This window comes from Phyllopteryx taeniolatus, chromosome 16 (assembly GCF_024500385.1).
Source record: "Phyllopteryx taeniolatus isolate TA_2022b chromosome 16, UOR_Ptae_1.2, whole genome shotgun sequence".
NCBI classification, from domain to species: Eukaryota; Metazoa; Chordata; class Actinopteri; order Syngnathiformes; family Syngnathidae; genus Phyllopteryx; species Phyllopteryx taeniolatus.
In genome coordinates this window covers 17,158,034-17,184,716 of record NC_084517.1, presented here as the reverse complement: position 1 = coordinate 17,184,716, position 26,683 = coordinate 17,158,034, and the positions used below count along the sequence as shown (strand labels likewise).

The 26,683-nt window shown below is 40.6% G+C and overlaps 1 protein-coding gene across 6 annotated transcripts; it reads left to right on the top strand.

Annotated features, from left to right (window-relative positions):
- The first annotated feature begins 888 nt into the window (after positions 1 to 888).
- On the top strand, positions 889 to 25,099 carry trip10a (thyroid hormone receptor interactor 10a). 6 transcript variants are annotated; one of them, XM_061748605.1, is made up of 16 exons: positions 889 to 1,216; positions 8,647 to 8,762; positions 10,107 to 10,163; positions 10,478 to 10,625; positions 11,543 to 11,605; positions 12,513 to 12,617; positions 12,730 to 12,858; positions 13,897 to 14,043; positions 14,126 to 14,314; positions 17,081 to 17,245; positions 18,808 to 18,831; positions 20,162 to 20,271; positions 20,409 to 20,541; positions 22,894 to 22,982; positions 23,072 to 23,208; positions 24,025 to 25,099. In XM_061748605.1, the coding sequence occupies exons 1-16, from the start codon at positions 1,193 to 1,195 to the stop codon at positions 24,174 to 24,176; spliced, it is 1,788 nt and encodes a 595-aa protein (XP_061604589.1). In that variant the 5' UTR covers positions 889 to 1,192; the 3' UTR covers positions 24,177 to 25,099. The 6 variants fall into 6 exon arrangements, with proteins under 6 accessions (XP_061604589.1, XP_061604590.1, XP_061604594.1 ...); XM_061748607.1 differs by having other exon boundaries at positions 1,184 to 1,216; positions 8,647 to 9,231; XM_061748606.1 differs by lacking the exon at positions 18,808 to 18,831 and having other exon boundaries at positions 890 to 1,216.
- Positions 25,100 to 26,683: the final 1,584 nt, after the last annotated feature.

Here is a 26,683-nt window from a genome sequence, read left to right as displayed (position 1 = left end):
AACAATTACTTTTGCACCTCAAGACATAACTGTGTATTCTTCTAAATATACCACATTTTGAACATTTCACTAAATTAGTTACACGTTTTACATTATTATTTCAACATACAGAATACACTTTTCGTGACCAATGCAAACTAATATTTTTTTATGAATAGGATGACCCAAATAGACATTGACTCATTTCTTTGAAAGTAAGCTTGAACCAAATGCCTCTTTTTCAGAGTTCAAAATATTTTTGTTACATGGAGAAATAAAATTGACTTTGCTGCAGCAGTTCAATGATTTCATAAAAGCAGCACACTACATAAAACAATATCCAAGGTAAAAAAAAAAAAAAACTACATGCAGCCTTCTTCTCAGTTTAGATATCAAAAGGGTTTAGTGGCGCCCAGTGTTTTTTTTTTTTTTGTAATTTTTTTTTTGGGGGGGGGGGTCTGTCCAAACGGCTGTTTGTGTATTTAGTCCAGAGCAGTTTTGAATCAATATTTATCTAACAGGGGAAAAAAATAAAATAAAAAGTACATTTAATGTGTGCACTGAGTATATTTTGTACGGTAACAAGTTTTGCTTAGACCAAGCAATCAGAGGACGGAATAAGGTTGACGCCATAAGGGCCAGCTTTGCTTTGAAATCTGATTGGTTAAAGAAACAGTCCCGTTGCTACATCGGGTTAACATCCACGTACTGCAAGCAGCGCAGCCAAGAGAAACGCCACAAAATGAATTGAACAAAATCTGCACTGGACAGCATGAAAGAGCGCAGATGTACCTAATGTTGTGTCAGGTGTCACGTGACGTTCGACGTGCGCGTCGACGCAGAGCACGTTCGAGCACGCGCACGGCGGTGCCGGCGGGACGTGGCCTTGCCGTCAAATTTGGGTGCGCTGGCCCTTTAAGGTTTTAAGGATTTGGGAGTGACGCGGATATGAAACCCAGTTAGTTTATCCTTCTTTCCTTCGCTATGAAAAATATTTGGACAAACTAGACTAACAGCTGTCAGACGGCTTTAATGGGCCAATTATGTTACCGGTTTGCTTGACTTAATTGTTGAAGGAAGCGAGCGACGCTGTGGAAGTGCGACGACGGGTAGTGTTCCTCTGCAGTCCGCCTTTGGGGGATTATACTCGGACAACTTTGGAGAAGTTCTTTGTATTCGGGGCGGTCGAGAGGGCTTGGCCAGCGGGCTGAACATGGACTGGGGCACCGAGCTTTGGGTGAGTCGCTGCCGAGTTAATTTACGCGGTCAGGGGCACTCGTTCTTGCTAGCTTTTGGTTGGATTTCGCTAGCTGCTATTCTTGTTTTAATTCCTCGGTATGGTGCGTTCGCGGTCACCGCATCGCCCGTTGGAAATTTACGAGTTTTGGAAAGTTAGTCCACGTTTGCACGATGAGACACTCGCCGGAGACTTCATTAGGTACACGTGATGCAAAAAAAAAAAAAAAAAAAAATCCGTGTCCACTTTGTGATGTCTGACTCATGAGATCGTGCAGGTTGGACCTAATGTTATGTCCGAACATCACGTCCAGTGGAGTTGCACATCAAGGTTGTGACGTCATCTCTTTTTGTGTGCTCCATTCCGTGCATCCAATTTAGAGTTGGCCCGCAGGGTTACGTTGCACCCATGGGAATACATATTTCCTTGTTGACACTTGGCTTCCATAGAGATGAATCCGCATGCTCAGCGTCGTGTTTGATTTGAAAACAACCTTCATTTGTTCCACAAGTTTGTAAATTACTCACGTGCACCGGAGGCTTCCATGTTACCCATACGGTGCATTTGATTTATTTGATGATGGCACAGAAAAGAGCACATTAGCACTTCCCGACATACAATCAAGTATAATTAACTAGGATAAAAAATAAAAAAAAACACAATAAAGACCGAGAGCTTATTTACATTGTGGTCCTCAACACATAAAAACAACATAAAGGAAAGACGTAAAAGCAATGAAGCAGTTAAAAAACAACAACTACACATCTCAAATATTACAGTAAGTACAGTAGTACATACTTTTAATCACATTTTTATTCAAGGTGCATAAGCCTGAAAAACATGGCAATAGAGGTATGCATATTAAAGAAATTGAAATTACTGGTAGCCAAAATTAGATCATTGTCATTGAGCTGTAAACAACAATGGCAGCAGGTCTTTATTAAACAACTTACATGATAGTTAATAATTGTAGTTCTCTACTAGCAGTCATTCAACTTGGCTTCTGTGAGTTATTCCAGCTGGATTTATCTGGAATGCTTTATGAGCGGTAATAAAACAATTGCATCTAAAGGTCAGTTCACAACAGTGATTGTACACGGGACTGCTTTTGAATGGTTTTGAATGGAGTGGAACCTACAAGGCCGAACGCAGTCCATTCCTCATTTGTTTGCAAAGTGAACTGAAATTGTTATTGTCATAAATCCTTTATTAGCAGTACAAAAGTGTAAAAAGAAGTCACCTGCTGTATAATCAAACTATATGAACCCACTGCACTCACCCTTTGATGTAATGATTAAGAAGTGGAGAGAGGGATGCTTGCTTAAGGCGAGTCGACATTGTGCATTGTAACAGTCGTAGCTGTCCTGCAAGTGTAAAACCAAGTTAACCGCTGTAAGACTCGACTCGAACCCGAGAGAGAGAATTACTGTGTGACTAAAACACTGAGAGCATCTTTTCCCATTGAAATGAATGGAAATGACATTAATCTGTTCCAACCTCCTCCCCCCCAAAGAAAAAAACAAAACAAAAATTGTTGTATTATTTTTAATGTGGAAAAATAGCACTCCATAATATTGTGCTTTATAAAAACATACAATAATGACATAGTTAAATACAATTCAGCTGTTTTTGCCACTGCATCAGTTAAATGGCCATTGTGCTGCCCTTTCTGGTGTGCCCATCTTTGCCACCTTGGGGAGTGACAGATGGATATATTGTTCATTGCGACATCCCAACTCCCCTCTCAGCTCGTCAGAATGGCACTAGTATTAATCGTTCTACACAGAGGACAAAGAATATATGATGTGTAAGTCCTGTTATGTCTGTCTACATGTGTTGCTGCACCATATGCGGACAATCCACTGCTTAAATGGTTAAAGCACAGCTACATAGATGCTATTTAGTATTGGTATTAAGCTAGCGGACTGAAAGGCTAAGCTATGTGTTGTTTTTCAATACACAAGGTGCTTCTTTGTTTTATGTTAAGTTGACAGTAAACGTTAACTGGGGGTGGCAGAAAAACAGCTTAAAGCCTCTTTGTTGAAGAATTGTTCACTCATTGTAGCTGCCAAATTGCTGGTTGAAGTGAGTTGAGGAGTCACTGCCACCACACAGCGCTCGTATCTCAAGTCCGCGCTTGCAAGTCAAAGCAGAAAAATCGGTCGAACAATGGCCCGTTTCCCAAAAAAGGTGTAAGTCGAGTCACTCGTTGCCCTGTTTCCATTTCCCTTTGTTATTCACAGAGCCTAAAACGGAGATGCATATGGCCTCAAAGCACGTAAAAACCCACGAAAGAGGCCCAAAATGTGTTGGAAATTTGACATCACAGAGAAGTTTAAAAAAAAAAAAAAAAAACACTTCAAGGAAAATGCATTTTTCGGGTTGTAGGCATAGCTTGATGGCTAACTGTATGATGTAGTTGTGCTAGAAATAGGCCAAGATGTTATTGTAACCCGCAATTCCGGCGAATAGCCATAGACCGTGCTCATTAGTTATATAGTGGGGAAGGGCCTCATGCCAGAAAGTATACGCCCCAGCGCACTGTCATCACAGGGCTAAAAGCCCTGCCCGAAACATTCAGCCAGCTGAGATAGTGAAAAAGTTTTTAGCTATATCTCAACAATACAGTACAAAATTGTTCTCTGTCACATTTGCACAATATCAGCACTGACCTTCAAACATCCATCCCTCCATCCATCCATTCCTTTAGCCGCTTTTTTTTTTTTTAATAGAAACGAAACACGGAAATGACTTGGGCTCATCTTTAATGGGAAATGTTTCTCTTGTCCCAAGCGGTATGCTGTCACACTTATTCGTACCGTTTTTTTTCCACATTTATTCCACAAAGTGGATTCTTTTAGTTCGTGGTTAGATCAATGGTTCCGTCAGCATCTGGCTGCTGCAGCTACTTGGAGCTAGTAAGACAACTGGACACTAGTAGACCCAATAGTAAGCACATTGATGCAACTTGCTTATGCACATTCTCTGACAAGCAAAATTGCATTGCAGAGATAAAGACTGGGAGACTGCAACCTCATTACAGCGTTTCCCCCCTCGGGCCACGTTTTCCGTCCCTTTTTCTATTCTGTGTGCTTGTGCAACAGTCTAATTAGTTTTGCCCTACTTTGATTGGATGGTGGTAGCGCCAGGATGAAGCAGAGGTTCTGATTCCAGCTTTAGGATTCATTTTGGTGAAAATGTTGTAGTTTCATCGAAAAGTAAATACAGCGGTGCCTCGACTTATGAGTTTAATACATTCTGTGACCATGCTCATAACTCAAAACACTCATCTCAAATTCTACCCATTGAAATTAATGGAAATGCCATTAATCTGTGCTTCTCCTGGTTTTGTGGGTCGTGGCCACCAGAGACCAGTATAATACATACATAGAGACACACTTGAAGAGTCTCACAACTGACTCAGTGAGTTACAATAATAGTAATGTTAGTCATTTTTTGCAGAGGATGAAGAATATGGGGCCCGTGAGTATTGTTATTTTGTCTGTCTACATATGTTGCCTCACTATTTGTAGTTCGGCATTTGCAGATTTTTTTTTTTTTTGGGAACCTATCCGGCGTTATTCGCTGAACCTCCGCTTATTTGTGGTATTTTTTCTCCATCCCCTGCTTATGTTTTTTTTTTGACCCCCTCCCTCGCTTATAAGCATTAAGCTTTTTTTTGTCATAGCAATTATAATGAGCTTCAATTCTTCACAGAATTTTGCTATTCGCGGGGGTGGGGTGGGTGCATAATTAAGAATTATTGACGGTACACTTTGTTTCATAATGTTTATGAACAATATGCTAACGTGAATATAGCCGAAAGCATAATGGCTACGGACCAGCATTGAAATAATCAGAGAAGCTTGGCTTGGAAATTCCGTCTGTTACATGTCTGTCGTCAAATAGTGAGCAGTTTTATTTTTACTTTTAGTTTTATTTATACACTAGTTCATTTATTTATCTAGTTATTTTTACACCTGTGGAGATAAAAAAATTATGATGGCGAGAATGAACAATCCCCTTGACATGATTTCCCATGGGAAAAATTGTATTTTATTATTTTTTTTTAAGTGAGAACAACTTTGAAGTCAACTCACATCATGAAACGTGTTCCAATTTGGAGGTTCCCCTTTCACTGGTTCTGTTAAGGTTTACCTCGACAGTCACTTCTCTGGCATCTGTCCACTGATCACGCTTAATCCCACCGCTATTAAAAGGTGCGCGGTGTGCAAAACCAGTGTGTCTGCTCGCGGTAACTTGATCACGAGCGCGAACAGGGCCTCTACCGGGGGACGGATACATATCGTCATGTCTTGCTTGATGAGCTGTTCAGTTGACTTGCAGAGATAATTATCACTGTAATTCTTGCGTACTTGAGCACTAAGCAATCAATGCTAAGTCATGTGATTAAAGATCAATCGGTCTCATTCTTTGCATTTGGTAAGCAAATGCTGGTTATTTTTGATTGAAGTAGTTTGAAACCACAAATGTGTCACTTGGGAACATGTTTCTTTTAGTATATATAAAACTGTATCCATTATTCCGTCTAAAAAAAACCCACTCAGTTTTGTCATTAATTTAATATCTATTATTATTGTGGTTGTAGTTTGCCCACAGTGATGTTTCTAATGTTTTGCCCCTCTCATGTAGCTAAATGTGTTAAACAAAATATTTGAAACACTTAACACAACTATTTTCACAAGAACAAATCAAAACTGAGCAATATTATATATAATATCATTGTAAAGGCATTTCTTTACAGCTTCTGTATAAGATTGGGCAGGTGTACCTAATGACGTGACGACATGATGTGAAATGTGAGCTGGTGGACATTTGGGCTCTCTAAACCACATACAGTGGGAGGGCAAAGTATGTCAACCATTTGTAATTTCTTAAATTTCTGCATAAATTGGTCATCAAATGTAGTCTGATTTTCATCTACGTCAGAAGAATAAACACACAGTCTGCTAAAACTAATACCACACAAACATTAACAGGACAGAGAGGAAAAAGTGTGTGAACTCTGTTTTTCGTTAAAAATAAAAATGTGACAAACAATGATGTGTCCCTGTTTTCCAAAAATGTTCCAGACAACCTAATTATTTGGACCGTAGATAAATATGACCACGTTTTGATGTTTCATGCTGATGGCCTCAGGCGGGCCAGTCAGCTGACACTTAAATTGGGCATTAGGGATCATCCACACTCGTGGCCTCCTTTTTAATTTTCATTTTTAGTCCTCCCAGAAAGCTCTGTACTGTATTGCAGTGCATGATGACCTCAGCGAGGCAGCTGAGATGACCTTTTGTTTTAACCTTTTATTCTGTTCTGTGATTAGTCGAAACGTCGTCTCCGGAAGGGCGCATCAGGACCTGGCCCGACTTGTCAGGATCTCCTTTCCAAATGTACTTTCCCCTGTACCTCCCAGCTTCTCCTCAGTACAATCGCTGGCCGCAAATGACGCCTAGGAATGTACCGTGAGAGACGATCAGCAATCTCGTCACTCACTCTTGAAAGGCTTGTCTGAGCGTGCTCTTTTATTTTCATTGAATATCTAGTTCCACCAGACAGAGAATGTTTAGGTTTCCAGCTGAGGTGAAACACAATAAACAAATCCTTTTTTCATGCTACATTTGTTAGCAATTTGCTTTTGTCATGCCTCATATCATAGCAAGTGGTTTCATTCAATAACTTGCGGCCTTATTACCAGGATATGAAAACAATTTCAATGAGCTTAACAAGGTCACATTAAGCTTCTTAGTTGCATTATTGTAGACATGGATACACATTTAATTCATTCTATATGAGTTTTGGCAGTGTTGTGCTGCCATTCAGCAAGTACGTTTGTCAAGACAACATCCAGTTTAGAGATTTGTGCTGTTTGTTCCTCTTCTTTTTCTGCTACTTAATTGCATTCACGACAACCAAATGACAATTAAAAATGTCATTACTGTAAATAGAATAAATAAAAAATGTACAGTAATCTCTTTTTTAAGATGGGGCTACATTCCAGACCACCCCCGTGACAGATGAACTCCGCGGAGTAGCGACAATATATTTATTGTATTATTGATATATATTTGAGAGCTTTATGCATAACACCAATACTATATGCATGTGAGGTCCAAGTTTTTTTTTTTGGTCCAACTGGGGTTGCATCCTTATCCCTGTGTCTGTGACTGAATGCATGTGACTTTAGCAAGTAGGGCCAAGCTGGTTGAGGGACGTGGGAGTCTGGCTGTTAACAGGCTAACCGTTAGCCACTCTGCGTGTTGAGTGACTCTGCGTCGTGTGTGAATGTGGGGTTGTGTTTATTTTGTTGCCTTCGTTCAATCAAGCGATTGGAAGTGCACCGGTGGTGGTGTCTATCCTAATGGTGCAGGGATTGTAATTCGTTCTAAGTAACAATGGTTGGTTATATTCAATATACTGTGAATAAATGTTTACTTTACCGTAGGCATGCTGTTGTGTAACTTAAGCCAGTTTTGCTTTGCAATAGGCGCATCGCACATGGGCTTCTTTTTTTAGTGTGAAAGGATCCCAAATTTTCAATATTGTCTTTTACACCTTCTTTCTTCCTGGCTTGTGCTTATTGCTCTGCAGTAACAGTCCGTGGGGAAAAGTAATTACTGCAAGACTTAACGAATATCTTATAATATATAAACATATTTCAATAAAAAATACAATCATATAATACATATATGCATACTTTTTCAATATAAACACTTACAGGGCTTTACACTACCTTTTCCATTGGTAGCACTGGACCATGCATGTTTGTAGGCACAATTTCCGCTCAGCAAAAGCCAAAATCTATTCGTGGTGCCCAAAATGTAATTGTGTTGGCGTGCCACAAATGTGGGAAACCCTGATGCATGTATTTTAATTATGATAATCATATATTCTTTATGTATAATAATTGTCATTATTTCTTTCTTGCATCCACTAACATCATGGCCTTTCATCACATGGTTCTTGTGCGTCATAACGACTTGTGTGGGGTCCATGTCGAGTTTGCAAGTTACCAAATATGGTTCTGTGCTCCATAAATGGCTACTATTTGAACATTTGGAATGCTGGTGTTGAAAAAGGACACGAGGAAGTGTTCGAGTGAGTTTATGGCAGAGGGTGTGATGTGGGCGTGAACCTATAATTGCACCGGAGTTTGTAACATCGTGACACATTTATGAATGGAATATTGGACAAGCAGCTCATGCAAATGTACAATTATATGCATGTTTAACAGTAACTATGCTACTTTAATAGGAGCGGTGGGAACTTCTGGTATGTAACATGAAGCAAGATTCTTGACGGCATTCCAGCCAGTGGAACATTATCTCAACATGATTCACATCCTGCAGCGTCTCTTTTCCCTAATTTGTCCCTTGTGCTCTTTGTAAACGTTTTTATTTATTAATTTTTTTAAGGACCGATGTGACGTCATCGAGAAGCACACTCACTCCGGGCTAGAGCTGGTGGAGAAGTATGTGAAATTTGTGAAGGAGAGGACGGAGATTGAGCAGAACTATGCCAAGCAGCTGAGGTGGGCCTTGTCCTTCTCCTGCATCATCTTTTTTTAAGTGCGTGTGCATGTGTGCGTCCACATTTGAAAGGGCTGTTTATGGCATGTTTGTCTAGTCTCATGACTCTATCGGAACACACTGGCCTCATTCTCCAGCTGCAATCCCACTGCTCCCTCCTCATCCTCGCTGCTCCCACTCGCTGAGCATGCGCTGAGGAAGTGGGAGCAGACGGGCACATGACACAGGATGTGGTCAGAGGAAGAGTGAAATGAGGAAGAAGAGCAGCACCAGGAAGAGGATGGGCTGTTTATTTAAAAAAAAACATTTTTTATTATGTGTATCTGCATGATGTCATTCAACTTTTACTTTCATTGACCCAAACTTCCTCTTGCTGAGTTTGTACTACGATGCAATGTGCATTAAGTGGACAAACGTATTAGGACACGCCTCAGAAGTTGGACTAGTCTGCATGTTCATCAGAATGATTTCGTAAGTTGTGTTAAAAGCTTTCAACAGACGGCAAAGCGTACACATGCTTTTGTTATACATAACCCTCCCGATGTGTTCGGCAACATCGGTGTAACACATCCAAAGTCAGAGCTTAAAAATAAAAGCAAGCAGTATCATAACAGTTTCACCCCACCTTCTTTGGCCACGTCATGGCTTCTTTAGCAGTCGCACTCAATAAACAAGCACTATTTAAAATCTTTATTTTTTTGAATGGCCTAACTTTTGACAGGATATGTTGCGCCAATGTTGCCCCACCTTGCCAGAGTGTTGCCGAGCAGACCAGGAGGATTTATTGCCTTGAGTTGTTAATAAACGTTTGAATTGTGGAATACAACTTGCCATCTGTTCCGAGTGCCAGCCAATTGATAAAGAAGGCGAGAAACACGATAGAATTCAAGAGAGAACTCCTAGCAAAGTACAAAAAGGGGTCTTTTCTCTCCCTTCATTGCCATATTCCATACACTATCAAGAGTCTTCAATAAAGGTAAACGTGTGTTAAAAGCTAATTTATCTACTTCATTAGTCATTTATATTTATTTCACACAGTTTTCTGTATGTAAAACTACAGGTATTTTCGATAAAATATTTGTTGTTAATATTTTTGGGTGTCTAAATTCCAGACACTTGAATTGATTAATTGTAATTATAGTATTTCCTATGGGAAATATTGCCTTGGTTTTCGTACGATTCTATTTTTGTCTGGAACAGATTAGGCACGACAACCGAAGTTCCACTGCAGGTGTAATAGCCAAATGTCCCAAAACCTTTCTCCGCATTGTGTACGTCTACAGTCTACACCGTTTTTGACGCACCTTGGGTCACGTTATTTTTTATGCACTTTTGTTTTGTCTCAGGAACCTCTCAAAGAAATTCAGTCTAAAACGGATCAGCAAAGATGAGCCAGATGGCAGGTGAGCAAACTTAAATTTCATTTAAGAATAGCACATACTCAAAGACCCAACAATCCTAATTTGGATCAACACTAAAATTGTACACCACCCAGTGGGTTATGTTCAGTAAAAATTGTGAGGTTTTACCGTCAAGATTGTACTGCACTGTAACTTTCTGTCTGAGAGGTTTAAACGCTTCTGCAAGAAGCAGGGATAAAGGTATCACGAAGGTCCAATCATGACTTCCCTTTGACTGTGCACTGTGTTACCTGTAAGCTTCATCGCCGTGTTCCTGAACCTGCCCTCTTTCCCTTTCCTCCCCTCCTCTCGTTTAGGCTCACTAGCTACCAGTCGTTTATGGACATCCTGAACGAGATGAACGACTACGCGGGCCAGAGGGAGCTGGTGGCCGAGAACATGCTGATGAACATTTGCGCTAACCTCACCAAGTACCTGCAGGAACTCAAGCAGGAGCGAAAGTCGGTGAGTTAAAACGATGCACGTGAATCCGAGTCAATTGAATGTTAAGTACGTCAAAGCATAAATTTTCAGCAAGAAAAAGCAAGAACCCTACTGATTTCAAATGACACCTGACTCAATAGCAGAAGGAGCTGTGGTCTTGTTCAACTTTGTCATAGTCACAATTTAATGTGGACTTAGGGTCAAAAGTTATTTTGTCATTATTTCGCACACTGTTGTTGGTCATTTGAGTTCATTAACAAGACATACGGACCAGGCCTCAGAGCATACCATGGAGTGTTTGTGGACAAAGGTATTGAAACAAACCTCTTAATCAGTTCGTTAAGCAGTTAGGTGGACTAAACAATTTAGTTCCCCCTGAGTCTGAATTCTTCACTTGACTTCTACAGTCCAGTTGAATGCTTCCAACTTTGTGGGGAAGGCGCTTTTCCATAAAAGCATGCTTCGATGAGTTGTGCTGTGCAAGAACCAATCCTGAACTTTTAGAATGTATTTGAACAGAGATTGTGCCAATTGTTAGGTTTTTTTTTTTCCCCTAGAAAGTTATCTTCCTGTAGGCATATTCCGTTACTTTAGTCCTCATTGTAATAGATATTAGGGGCGGTTCATGTGTGTCATGGTGATGTGGACATTGTGGGAGTTTATTGAAGCCAAACTAGATATGCAGTGATGAGCTGTCTCTCCGCGAGAAGTCATTCCTTGGCTCCGTCTCATTGGATTATCAGATTGACGGCAGACAAGACGTCTCAGGCAGACAAACTGGCATTTGTACTTTCCATTTTAATTTTTTTCCATCGTGTTGTCACTATTTACCCTGTGCTTACACATGGCCGTCTTCCCCCGCTGTCACATGAACCCCCCCTCCGAGCCCCCACCCTTCCTTCCCTTGTCGCTGATTCTATTTTTACAAATGTCTGCAGTATCTGATGGAGGCCAAGAAGGCCCAGCAGGCGTTGGAGAGCACCAACAAACAGCTAGAAAGCGTAAGTGTGGTCTCCTCCTCCACATGCCGGCCCCCATATTTTAATGGGAGGTTCAAAATGGACCCCACAGTAGAAGTGCAGGATCTCCCTTGAGCAACCATGAAAGATAATTATGGCCAAAAATGTATCATAAAACATGATTACAATGATATACCACTATATACATATACTGTAACATTTGACTTCAGTCTTAGTTATTTTTTTGTAAAGATATATTTCCATACACCAACACTGTATTTTTAGTGTACATACAGTGTATTCTTAGTGTTACTTACTTTACATCGCACGTCCCTGTTTTTATTCTTTGTTGATATTATTGTAGTAGCAGAATTGTATAACGCATAAATAGCATAGCATAGTTATTTTTAACTTACTGTCACAATATTAATAACAAATAACAATGTGCTCACTAAATATATATATTTTTTGTGTAGACTGTATTATTTTGTTTTTTGGTGTAATTTTTTTTTCTTCTTTTCCCAAAAAGTTAAAAAATGACTGGGCAATAATGCTTTTCTTGTTGTATAACCAGTAGTTGCGCTGTCACACTGTTTTTAGTTTGTTTTGCCTTTACTCTCCTGTTATATTACAGCTCAAATTTACACATACAAATGTAGTTTTTTGTTGTTGTTAATTTAGTCACATTTTAGGATTAAAATGAGTTGACTTTGTATTGCATGCTGCAGGTTACATTGCCCAACCCAACACGAGGATTAAGCAATATGCTTCTTGCCTGAGAGCGGCCAAACAATTTTTGTCTGTTCCACAGCAACCACAATAAGGACCCATTCTGTATGATGTCCTCTCCAAAAGTTAATTAGCAGAGCCTTAATCCAAGCCATATATCATTAAATCAGCATGCTGACATTGCTTATGTTCTTCTTCCTCCTTGCGGTCCTCTTTCTAGAGTAAAAAGCGCTTTGAGCGAGAATGGCGAGAAGCGGAGCGTGCAGCGCAGAATGCTGAGAAGACTGATCAGGACATAAATGCTACCAAGGCGGATGTCGAAAAGGTGAAAACAGTGGAGTTTATTTTTATTTTCTTTATCATGCATTTAATGCAAATGTTAAGGTCGCATGCAATCCAGCCAATGACCGTTTCTTCTTTGTGTGCGCTCTCGGAAGGCTAAGCAACAAGCTCACATGAGAGCGCACGTCGCAGAGGAGTGTAAGAACGACTATGCCGCTCAACTCCAAAAGTTCAACAAGGAACAGAAGGAGTTCTATTTCACTGACATGCCGCTCATCTTTAATGTAAGTCATCTTAATGAGACTCGCTATACGAGCTGTAGTCAGAATGCTTCTTTGGAAAGATAATAATTTGTGCAAGGTTTTGAGCGGTATTTATTTAAAGGTTACATAAAGGTCAGATGTAAGTGTATTTGTGACGTAAAAAGTTAACTCATTATTCAAGTGCCTACCCACGTCACCAAATCCAAGTTTGAATCCGTCGCCAGCGATGATCATCGCGACAGGTTCAGTTTGAATGAATGGGAGGATGTTGAGCTTAAACTCAAAATATGCGGAGTAGAAGTGGGAAGGAAAAAAAAAAATCAAAGGAATCAACCAGGGTGACTTGTCTCGCGCTGCCCGTGGCCGCAGAGCACACCTTCGCCGGACACAAGCGCGCAGATGCCAGAGGTGGGAGGAATGTATCAATGTGGTGCACATGATGCGAATGTGCATTCAGTGTGTATAAATAACACAGCAATCAAATGCAAGTCTGAATGTTGCATCGAAGGATACGACATCGCTATAAATGCTTGGTCGCCCCAAGCTTCACGAGTGACGCTAGCAGACGATGAGGTATGAACCAATCAGAGCCATATTTAAATTGCGGAAGATGAGCGAGCCTGTCAGAGCAAAGCTCATCTACATGTCTCATAATAATGAGAAATCTGACCGTCTCAAATGCCAGGTGGAAAAGACTAACTAGAATTGCTTTAAAAAAAAAAGGACATTTTTGGCATTTCCAACCCACATTTTCTTACAAACCTGATAAAATGACACCAAAGATTACCTCTGGACAATTTAGATTTTTCAATAAGCCTAAAATGTTTTGTTAAATGTGGGAGGAGTATGGGGAGAAGACACAGGTCTGAGCTGAGATTCGAACTCAGAACTGTTAGGCAAGCGTTCCATCCACTTGCTTAATGTGCAGCATATTAAAAGTTAAATGAATACCTCTCATTTATCTTTCACTTTTACACTTCCAGATTACTTGCCTTAAGTAAACGTAAAACTATTCTCACATCACACAAAAACACTGTTGATGTTGTGTGTGTGAACCAGAAAATGCAAGAACTGGATGAGCGGCGAATGCGGAATTTGGCGCAGGGCTACATCCTGTTCTCGGACACAGAAAAGCAGGTGATGCCCATCATTGGCAAGTGCCTAGAGGGCATCACCAAAGCCGGCACCAACGTCAGTGAGAAAAATGTGAGTCACTTATGCTTTCTGTTGGCTTTAAACAAGCACTGCAGAGTTAACTACTGGATTGCTCTCACAATGTGTGATTCAGGACACGTTGGTGGTCATCGAGCAGAACAAGTCGGGCTTTGAGCGTCCGGGCGATGTGGAATTTGAGGACTTCAGTCAAGGCATCAATAGGACGTCGTCAGACAGCAGTCTGGGGACCCCCAAGGGCCCCATTGACCTTTTGGGAAAGAACCGAGGCAAAAACTTTTGGCTTTTGAGGAAAAAGTCGAAGGTAGGATTTTGCATGTCATCAAAGCGGACATGATTGACTACATACAGGTGCATATCAATAAATTTCATTATTGTGTGAAGCATAATTTTTTTTCAGTACAGCAGTTCAATTAAAACAAGCGAAACACCTATATTATATACATTAATAAAGTTGAATATTGTATTTATAATTTTGATTATACTTATCAGCTAAGGAAAACCCCTGAATTGCCCATCCATCCATTTTCTATACCGCTTAGCCTCACTAGGGTCGCGGGTGAGCTGGAGTCTTTCCCAGCTAACTTTGGCCAGAGACGGGACACACCCTAGACTGGTTTCAACTCAACCGCAGGGCACAGAGAGACACCCGTTATCACTCCAGGCCAATTTTCAATTTTCTTCTAACAACCTTCCACGCTTGCATGTTTTTGGAATGTGGAAGGAAGCCTGAGTACCCATAAAAAAGCCCTCACAATCACGGGGAGAACATGCAAACTTCACACAGGAAGCCCGGAGCCCAGATCCAAACCCCCATCCTCAAAACCGTGAGGTGGCTGTGCTAACCACTCGTCTACAGTGCTGCCCTCCCAATTCCCCATCTCAAGAAATTTAAATATTAAACTAGGCACAATCTAAATGCTTTTTAAAATAGAATCTGGGTAGGAATTTGCCCTGAAATGGACTGGCAACTAATCCAAGGAGTGCCCCACCTCTCGCCCAAATTCACTTGGTATAGGTTGCGGTTACCAGAGACCTTATTGAGGACAAGCGGTGTAGAAAATGGATGGAATGAACTTGGGAGGAATTGGGCTTTTAATGACTCTATATAACATGTAACTTTCACTTTTTAAATTGAATTACTGAAATGACCGTTTCTAAGATATTCAAATGTATTGAGATGCACCTGTGTATACAAAACATGAATGCAGTAGCACAGCAGTCAACTAGTGGGTGACTCCTTGCATGGCGGGCCGAGCCAGGACGGACCTCACTCTACTGTAACGCTCCACAGCATGCATCTTTTTTTTTTTTTTTTTTTTTTTTTTAATCATTATGCCCTATCGCACCCCATGGACTATTTCTAGAACACCCCCCCTTTGCATGAGTGAGCACCCTACCCTTTCCCAACACCCTCCAACCCTCCCTCGCTGCGCACAGGTCAAGCGGCAGTCAAGCGTTGTGCTGCGCTTGTGCTTTCAGCAGCACAGGGCCTGAACAACATTGAATTTTTCCTCAGCAGGCATCCACAAACACACTGCTTCCATTATACTTGGCGCGACAATCGTAGGCATTGTGAGGGCAAGCCGCAATGTTATTTGCCGGGTCAGGAAAACGGGAATCAGGGTCAATTGGCGCGTTTAGTTACCTCCGCCAAGTGCAAAAGCGCGAGGTTATGTTCGGAGTGCGCTTTTTATTGTACAGTTTGTTAGTGGGGGTTGTGTAAAAACTACATTTGCCACTTCCACCAATCATTTTTAGAAGGTATGGTGGTACAAATATGGTGCAGGTTGAGGAATTTATCTTCAGTTTTCACAGTTGGTGCTCACAATGCAGTATGCACTACCACCACCTACAGCTGCGGAGTGGAACTTCACCGTGGGGAGGGCATTTTCTTAATTATCCTCAAAGGGCACGAAGAGTGGCTCTCTCTTATAGGTGTTCAGCTGGTCATATGATTAGTCACCCTCCCACCACCACTCCATGTGCCCCCTCCGTTCCATTCACAACACTAAATGATCCCCTCTGTATTCCTTGTTTGCTTGTTCAACGCCTCTCTCCTCTCAGCATGTCTTCCAAGGCTGCGCTCGGCCGTGCATGTGTGTGTGTGTGTGTGTGTGTGTGTGTGTGTGTGTGTGTCATCAGTCATGCTCTCCCAATTAGGCCCGCAGCCCGATGAATAGCAGGCTGACTTGAAGGGACTTTGTGGATCTAGCCCTGAAAACACCAGCCCTTCACTTCAAGCACTCAACTGTACTTAAAGCGCCATTACTCTCGCGGTAACGGGCACCTCCACTTAATGGTAGTGTCTGGGTTTCAGAGTCCATACCGAGGCCTCTTGTGGGTCTGTTTTAGATTGGGACTATAAAGTATCCTGTGTCATTTAAGTGACAGATTGGATTACTGCACATGCACACCTGTGTTAAACAAACACAGATTTTTAGTTCATTGGATTCACGGATATTCCTTATTTATGAATCTGATTGATATTGGCTATGATATTATTCATATACTCACAGAAGACGACAGTTTATACTGGAAATGCCGCCATCCTGGGGTGAACCCTTTCTCAACCTAAGGAACATGAGAATTGAAGTGTGTATGCCCAGTGTATATTCCCACTAAAATAAATAAATAATAAATAAACCAAATAAAAATTATCATTAGATTTTAATGTAGCTGTAATAGAAGAATAGAGGTGTATTTGGCCTCCAGTGGTAGATTAGTGTGACTGCAGGTGTTGGGCTGTTGCTGCACAGTTGGGGTGCGGGGGGAAGCTACTGCTGCTTGCCTTACTGTTGTTGTTTTTATTTCATTATGTGCGTATGTGTTATGAGCTCAAAGGCCTTGTGTATGTGACTGTGTGTGTGTTTGCTGTCATGTTGTCTTCTCGCTTCGTGTTGTGCTTTAAGGTGTTGACGGTGTCTTTTTCTTTCTCTTGTCCCCTTGTTTGTCTGTTGGTCTCCTTTTTCCCCCCCGCATCCCTCCAACCCCTCCTTCTTCTTCCTTCTCTCACCCGTCCTGCTGTACATCGACCCGCCTGCGTCATGCTGTTACTTCCCCTTACCAGCTCTCCCCTTCCACGCTCCCACCTTTCTCCACCCCTCCCGCCCCCTCGCCTGTTAACGGACCCCCGTCCCCCAAGTTTGGCCGGGACCCCCTGTCGTACTGTTTGAAGGAGATCAATAAGACAGTCAAACCCAGAATCGCATCCTTCCGCACACTCAGGAGATCGGTGAGTCCCTCCCGAAAGGAGAGCCGGTCACTCGCTGGGGTCTCCACAGGGCTGTCTCTCTACCTAAGCACCACTTTGTTCATTTTGTTGTATTTTCATTAGGCTTTACACGATCAGGATTTTTGGGGCCGATCAGCAAGTTTAAAAAAAAAAAAAACGATAACCGATCCGATCACAAGATGGAGGAATGTGTCTATTTAAATGACCTGGTCATTTACTGTATATACTTAATTGCTCCAAAAATTATATTTACAATAAATAATGTATCTTTGTTCCTCTATTTATGCCAATGAGGCATCGTAACAGACAGAACAAATGAATGGTCTTCTATTAGATGGCAGGAAGTAAATACCGTAATTAATCTATCCACTTTTTGACATTTTTGTTTGTTGGTGTTCCGTGAGATTTTTCAATTGTAAAATATGTTGCTTGGCTCCATAAAGGTTGGAAATCACTGCTCTAGTCAGATCGTGTATTCTAATCAGTCAGGTCAAACCAACATTACATGAGAGAAATAATGGGTGCTTACTCACTGTAATTAAATTACTTTATTGTAATTAAATTACTTCACCCACACTGAAACTTTAGAGCATGATTCGACAGAACGGCGGCATGTTTACGTCCAACCGTTCGTGGTACCACTAGCTTGCTAGGCTACTTAACATTTTATTGGCTGCTTGTGAGCCGTATCATATTAAAAGTACTTGAACATACCTCAAGCAAGCCTTAAACGAACGTCCTCTCCTGTCCTGAGCACCGGTGACCACCAACACACGTTTTTCCCCATTTCGTCCTTATAATACAGTCGGGTCGCTCCACTCTTGTTGTCGTCACCACGGTAACAAGTGTATCCGGTCGCATTTGAGTTGACAAGATAAAGCCCAGTGATTGTAAAAAATGGGATGCGGTGGTATCGGAATACAAGAGTTTATTGCAGTAGTCTTGACAGTGTAATCGTGAAAGAGCAAATTTATTTATTTATTATTTAGTTTGATACGGGCATTACGTGTTGCCTGTCTCAGACGTGTTAGTCTGTTCCACTCCGCCAACGTTTATTTATTTATTTTTTAAAAATAACTTTATTGTCCGTCAGATATTTCCAATACTACGTTAAAAGACACGCGACAAGGCTAAAAATAAACTAGCTTTTGGATTCAAATATACTGTACATGCGGCGGCACGGAGTAAATGTCTTTTGCGGAGCCGATCAATGACATCATTGATGGGATCAGCCAATTATGACATTAAAGCCGATCTGCCCATCAGCATAAAATGCTAAATATCGGCCGATACCGATCAGCCCAATAAAATCGGTGTAAAGTCTAATTTTCATGTTTTTGTTATACCTTTGATTCATCCTTAAAATGTTTTGTTTCACATGCTTCACTCATAATGTCCATATGTATTGTGTTGTGTGTGTGTATTCTTTATATAGAATGTTATACACATCACACTTTCATAAATCCGTCATGTATTGGAAACCATTGCGGAGGGAAAAAGCCTCTTTTTACAATTACTAGGAATGTGTTCCGATATATTCTTTCTGCTTCCTTCCCCTTCAGAAGTTCACACCAGAGAGGATTCCGGTAATATGGAGTACATTAGTGGCGCGGGTTTGCGAAGTGGGTGACTCATAAAGTGGCCACCTTCCCCATGCAAATGCTTATTTGGATACGATACAAAAAGATGAAACAAATCTGACTAGCAAACGCTAGAGGGCAAACCACTGCAGCTGGCTTTTTAAGTTTTACTTTTTTATTTGTTTTGCATTGAAAAGGTGGTCACTTGTTGGTGGAGGAGAGGAGGACACAATTGGTCAATCTTAAGGAAAATGGTGCTTTTTCTGCACCAAGGAACATGATAGAAGAGTGTCAGGGCCACACTGATTACAAGGGAAAACAAATAGTCATGTTCCACATATATTGAGGACTGACGATAAACTGATACTATTCCATACCATAAGTATTATCGGATGAATCTTGCCATACTACTAAAACATAGTACGAGAAAAAAGCAATCATTTTAAAAAAGGAATGTCAGTAGACATTTCTTTCTTGTAACATGTCTTATTCTTTCTCCTGATGCAATTATGACTTTATTCTCATAATATTACAACCTTAAGATTTATTTTTATCAATACGGCTGTTTCTTTAAAATGGTGGCGTTATTCTCATAATTCTAGGACTTTTTCCTCATAGTATCTTTTATTTCTTCGAGTCAGTGTGGCCCTATTACAGTTTAGTCGAAAATAACAAAAAGCAAATACTAATGTGACAAAATACCCTTGGTGTTCAGCTCACTGTTGTACGTGACAATAGAATATTGCTGATTAAATATTACTTTTAAATGTTCTCTCGGAGAAAAGGGCCACAATGGGGAAAAAACACCGAGGGGAAAAAAAACACTGAGGTTAAACTTGTAACCTTGCAAGAATAAAGTCAAATATTTTGCGAGAAAAATGTTTACATTTTCAACATTAAAGTTGCAATTTTACAAGAAAAGGTATGACTTTTTTCTTGTAATATTATAACTATTCATTTCGGAATTATACATTGTTCATCTAAAAATATACAGCTTTTTAAATAGTTTTATTTTTGTAATACTACAACTAATTTAACAAAAATTAGTTTTACTTTGAAAATAACTTTATTCTGGTAATACTGTGACTGCAATCTTGAAAATATGACTTCAAGATCGTAATGTAATTCTTTTCGGTGTGGCCTAAATACTCCTTCGTATAGAGTGACCAATTGTGACTAGATTCAAATTCTTTTTGGAAAGTGAGCTGAACTCAAACTTGAGCCTTGGTGTATAATCTTTTTCCTTAGGGCGGGGGAAAGAGGGGTGGGGGTGGGGGGTTGTTTCTTTCTGTAAGTTCCGCAGTGTTAATGTTGACTTCCTGTGACCTTTTCGCAGCCCGCGGTCACTGAGGACTTCACCCACCTCCCTCCGGAGCAGCGCAGGAAGAGGCTGCACGAGAAACTGGAGGAAACTGGCCGAAAGTTGCAGAAGGAAATAGATCAGAGGTTTGTATGTGTGCCCATACATCTCCATTAGAGCCTCTCTGGCGGCTGTGAGTGAATGTAGTATTCACATAGTAGTGACACAATGGTGTTTGTGAATGAAACTCTTAAAATTCTCTCTCTGTGTGTCTGGCTGTCAGTGAGGCCCTGGGGAAGATGAAGGATGTGTATGAAAAGAATCCTGATCTGGGAGACGCCACCAGTCTGGCACCCCAAATCAATCAGACAAATCTGAATATAGAACGCCTCAGGGGGGAGCAAAACAAGTATGAGGTAATGCTGACTCCAGGGCTCTGATAATTTACCTTGGCCAGTAAAAGGTAGATGGGCTGCGCTCTGAATTATTAATTTGAACATGAAGTATTTTGAGCAACCTACTGAGAGAGGCAATTATGCCTTTTAGTTTGATGGGAGCAGGTACAACGTATTACAATCTCTGAATTAAGTTCACCCACAGGACCTTAGTAGCACAACACGGCTGTTCTGTGGTAATGATTATTTTGCAAATCATCTTGTTAACAGCATTGCTTGTGCAACTTAAGTAAAAGTAAAAACCCCGATTCCAATGAAGTTGCGACGTTGTGTAAAATGTAAATAAAAACAGAAAGCAATGATCTGTAAATCCTTATCAATCTATATTCAATTGACTACACTACAAAGACAAGATATTTAATTTTCAAACTGATAAACTTAAAAATAAACTTCAGAAAACCCTTGTCAGATTACACAGTTTGTCGCTACATTTACAAATGCAAGTTAAAAATCTACCATGCAAAGTGAAAGCCATATATCAACAACACAAAGAAACGCTGCTGGCTTCTCTGGGCCCGAGCTCATCTGCGATGAACTTGTGCAAAGTGAAAAAGTGTGCTTTGGTCTGATGAGTCCACATTCCAAATTGTTTTTAACAATGTACGACGTGTCCTTTGAGCCATAGAGGAAAAGGACAATCCAAAGATTGTTATTAGCACAAAGTTCAAAAGCTAGCATTTGTGATCTATGAGGGTGTGTTAGTGCCCATGGCATGGGTAATTTGCAGATCTGTGAAGGCACCATTAATGCTGAAAGGTCCACACAGGTTTTGGATCAACATATGCTGCCATCCAAGCAAGATCTTTTCAGGGATGTCCCTGCTTATTTCGGCAAGACACTGCCAAGCCACATTCTGTACGGGTTACAACAGCGTGGCTTCGTAGTAAAAGAGTGCGACAACTAGACTGGCCTGCCAGTGGTCCAGACCTTTCTCCCATTGAAAATGTGCGGCGCATTATGAAGCTCAAAATACAACAACGGACACCCCGGACTTTTGAGCAACTGAAGTTGTGCATCAATAAAGAACGGGGAAGGATTCCACCTCCAAAGCTTAAACATTTAGTGTTCTCAGTTCCCGAACTCTTGTTGAGTGTTGTTATAAGGAAAGGTGTGACATAAGACATTGGTAAACATGCCCCTGTCCCAAATTTTTTGGAACGTGCTTCAGGCATCAAATTCAAAATGAGTCAATATTTGCAAAACAAAATTTATCCATTTGAACATTAAATATATTTGGAGTGTATTCAATTGAATATAGGTTGAAATGGATTTACAATTAATTTAATTTAAAAAAAAAAATTGCACTAGATCTGCGCAAGTAATCAAACTGTATTTCATTTTCATGGAATAAATTCTATTTTTATGAATAACCTGTTTTACCTGGTTTACATTCAATATGATTTTCAACCAGAATTGAAAACGGAACATTTGAACGTGAAGTATTTCCTCAAATAGTGGCCTCCATTCTAATAGATGCCAATGAAATCACAAGCCGCTTGAGTAATTAGACGCCGCACGTCAAAGTAACGCCTCCCTTTAACTGAGCAGATGTGGCATCTGTTGAAAGCTGACATTTACGGTGGCGGTTAAGGAGAAAGCGACTGACACAGACCTTTACACAATGTAGATTAATACACGGTGTAAAAAATTGTGTCTAATAACATTACCAGCTTTTGCTCAAATTAGCTCATATTTTAATGTGATGTGTCAAAACTAATTAAGTTTTACTTTTTCTTTTTTTTTTCCCAGTCAAAGAGAAGTGCACTTGCTATCACCTTTGTTGTTCTATGCAAATATGCTTCTATACATGAAACCTATTTATTTCATCCATCTAAGACATGTAGTTACTCATATATCTATTCATGTCTACATTTTTGGAGGGACTGCAATATAATGAAAAACTCAATGTTTGTGTTTTTTCATGTTTTCAATAAAATGAAAAAGAAAATAAAATTTTTTTATTGGACAGTGATGTATGCAACATACATACATAATTGTTTACTTGTGGATAAAATAAAATAAAATATAATACTTGATTGTTGTCTTATGAGGAATTTGTACAAATAAATGCCTTACCCCTCGTAGAAGCCAGGTAGTTTGTATTCTAACCGTACATACTTCGACAATGAAACGTTCATTACTCGTTAGTTTTAACTTGATAAGTTCACATTTCTGATTACTTTAATCAATGTACATTGTAGAATCATTGCAACAGCCACACAGTTGTAAAAAGTGTCATGTTTGAGCCCTCCAAATGCACATGCATTGAACGTAATTGCAATTGAATGCCTAATCTGGTTGACAATTTTCCAGACGTGGCTGGCTGAGGCGGGAGGTCGAGGAGACACGCCACGATATAAATCTCACTCCTTCAGCAACAATGACACTCACGAACCGCTCAGGTGACTCTCGCCTCTTCCTCTCACCAATGTTTGACGCGTTGAGATTTCCTACACGTTTGTCTGTGTGCGCATGTGTGCGTTCTCTGCAGCCCGGATGGAGCTCACTCCGACGGAGGGACGCCCGACGCCTCTTCCCACGCCATCTATGCCGAGTTTGACGACGACTTTGAAGATGAGGAACTGGCGGTTCCCATTGGGAACTGCACTGCCATGTACAATTTTCCTGGTATGTCGCTGGTGCTGTGTTTTGCTCACATTTTTCTCTTAAAGCAGCGTTTCCTTACCTTTTATTGAAACAATATTACAATAATAATTTAATATATACCTGTAGCTAAAAAGTGACACGTGGGGAGTCTCTGTCACCAAAATGCACGAGTACAATGTTCATTCATTCATTGCTAACACCCTCTGAAGTATCCTTACTCTCTTCTTCCTTCTCGCCCATTTCCTCTCTTTGTATTATTATAATATACAGTTCCGTGAAAAAGTATTGGACCCCTTTTCAAATTCTTAGATTTTTGCATAGTTTCCCCACTGTAATGTTTAAGATCATCAAACAAATATAAATATCAGACAAATATAACCCAAGTCAACTTAAAATGGTGTTTTAAAATTTATTTAAGAGAGGGGGGGAAAAAAATCAGTTACCTGGCCCTGTGTGGAAAAAGTAATTATGCCCCTTGTTAAGTAATAAATTGTGGCTAATCACAGTTTTTTTTTTGTCAATTTTCACTGATTATACCCAAGCATGATTACCTCCAGACTTGTTCAGTCAAGAAATCACTTCATCAGAATCTGTCCCAACAAAATCAAGTCAGACAAAAGATCTAAAAAAGATGCAACAAAATGACACAATCTAAAGAAATTCCAGAATAGTCGAGAAATTGACATCCGTCAGTCTGGAAAATAACCACTGTGATTCAAATAATTAAATAAAAAAAAAAAAACAATCAAACTCAAAGTTCTGAATATCACTGCATGTAGTGGCAGTTATTTGTAAAGCAATGAAGTTTTAGTCATCAAGGTTGTGGCCATTTTGCAGGCGCCAGCGAAGGCACCATCGCCATGCAGGAAGGAGAGGTGCTGGCCGTTGTGGAGGAAGACAAAGGCGACGGTTGGACACGCGTCCGTAGGAGCAACGGGGACGAAGGCTACATCCCGACGTCCTACGTGTCCATCTCGCTCCATAAATGACACACGCAGGCGAGAGCGACAGGAGAGGACTCCCTTAAAAACAACAAAACTGTTATGGATTTCGTCGCTATGGGAGCCATCACGAAGACGCTACAGCGTTTATGGGCGGGACCAGACGTGCATCCAGGAAGTAGGTTTAATGGGTTGGCTAATACAAGTGTAGTCCCAAATTAGCAAAAGCACGGTGCTAACAATGTGTTCCACATGAAATGCTCTTGTAATCCCACTTACGAAAAACACACATTTTCAATCGCGTAACGGTACAAGAACACACAGTGACGCATTCGCTTCTGCATTAAAACGTCTAATATTGGACTTCCATTGTGTGGGAACAGGACGAAGTGACACCTTGTGTTTTTTATTTGTTGGTTGACAGCAGACAATCGCAGGCATATCGCCATCGTCCAACCGAAAGCAAGGACATAGTGGTTCCCTTTGCTGTGTTTTCTACTACATGTAATTTATTGTAAACGTGTATGTACTTTTTTTTTTTAGAAATTTGTCAGATGTTCTGCTTTGAATTTAGTAGGTTTTTTTAAAAATGTTTTTTTTATTATGACCTTGCACACATAGCGGACAATGTAGTCACAAAAGGGAGCTGATCAATGCACACGAAAAGTAGTGACTATTGTATTTATGTAAAATAAGCTTTAGACACCCACAAGACCACTATTGTCTTATTTAACCTTTCAAATTAAGATTGTTACAATGTGATAGAGAAGTAAAATACGCTAATTATTATTGTGTTGCTCTTAATTTGTCTTGCGTTTGTTTTAAGCTATGTTTTGGAGGAAGCATTTGTCTTTGGTGCCTTTCAGGTTAGAATCATCAACGGTATTTTTAAGCGTGTCTGTATATTCACCATTTTTGCATCAAGATATTTTCTTGGTTCGAAACTAAATAAATCTGGAGCACATTTCAAAGTGAAATGAGTCGTTCATACTCTAAGATAATAATTAGATTAATAGATTTATATTAATATTTAATAGATATTGCGGGTTTTGGGTGGAATCCTTGCATCTCCAAAACAAGCTTTTTTTAAATTTTTTTTTATTTTTTTTATAATTTTTTTTAAGGAAACCCCAAAAAATAATTTCTTTGAGCCATTAACATTGTATCGACAACGACAGAAAGCCCTTTTTACCACTTTTTGCTGTACTGTAATGGCTGCAGTGTCACTAGATGGCACTGTTGCATTTTTCTAACATAACAAGGCGTCCTGTACATTGCCATCTCTTTGCATGATAATGTTTTCCATACAGGCCATACATTTGCATAACTCATTAGGGTCTTAGGAATTTTTTTTTAAAAAAGAACAAATTTTGCGGGGATGATTTAGAAGTGGCACGGTGATCAACTGGTTAGAGCGTCTGCCTCACAGTTCTGAGGTGCGGGGTTCAATCCCCGGCCCCGCCTGTGTGGAGTTTGCATGTTCTCCCCGTGCCTGCATGGGTTTTCTCCGGGCACTCCGGTTTCTTCCCACATCCCAAAAACATGCATGATAGGTTAATTGAAGAGTCTAAATTGCCCGTAGGTGTGAATGTGAATGCGAATGGTTGTTTGTTTATATGTGTCCTGCGATTGGCTGGCAACCAGTTCAGGGTGTACCCCGCCTCCTGCCCGATGATAGCTGGGATAGGCTCCCTTGTGCGCCCGCGACCTTTGTGAGGAGAAGCGGTAAAGAAAATGGATGGATGGATTTAGACGTGTTGATGGAGCTCTCGTTAGGAGCCGAAAACCTTGAATGCAAAGCCTGATGTTGCTTTACAGGTCATACACACACATACACAATGTGGATCCTCCGGGGGGCCTTCAATGTCCACTTTTTGGCTATGATGTGACATGCAGGCAGCTGGGAACAATTTAACCTCTATGATAAAACTTCAAAATCTGTGTACTTGCCTGCAACTTCGTTGACAGAGCGCAAGGAAAATGCTGAGGGAGGACGACGGCCAGCGTTTGCCTGGAAGGTGAATCTTAACATTATTACGGGGTCAATATCACCAAAGTGCCGTTGGTGTTCTCAGAATCAGTCATCTTGAAACATAGCAGAATAATGAAACTGGTTAAGATCATTGCCTGCCACCGTGGGGGACCTAGATTCAAGAGCCCGACTGGACCATCCGCCAACATCCCCCGGACTCACGGCTGTGGTGTCCTTGAGCAAGACACTGATACCCCGAAATGCTCCCTGGGCGCTTCAGCTGCCCCCTGCTCCAGTGTGTTCCACTAACATGTGTATGTGTTCACTGCGATGGGTAAAATGCAGAGAACAAATTTCGTGTGCATGTTCATGACAATAAAAGGTGATTCTTCTTCTTCAAACATTTGCACACATACCACTGATAAGTCAAGAAATGTGTTTCCATTACCCCCTCCCCCATTTGAAGGATGTGATTTTGACATGTCCCACTCATTGCTCTACTAACTGGTTAAATAAGTGGGACCTTGACCAATATCCATTTTTAACAACATAACATCTTAAAGGGGATATTTGCAGTTTTAAA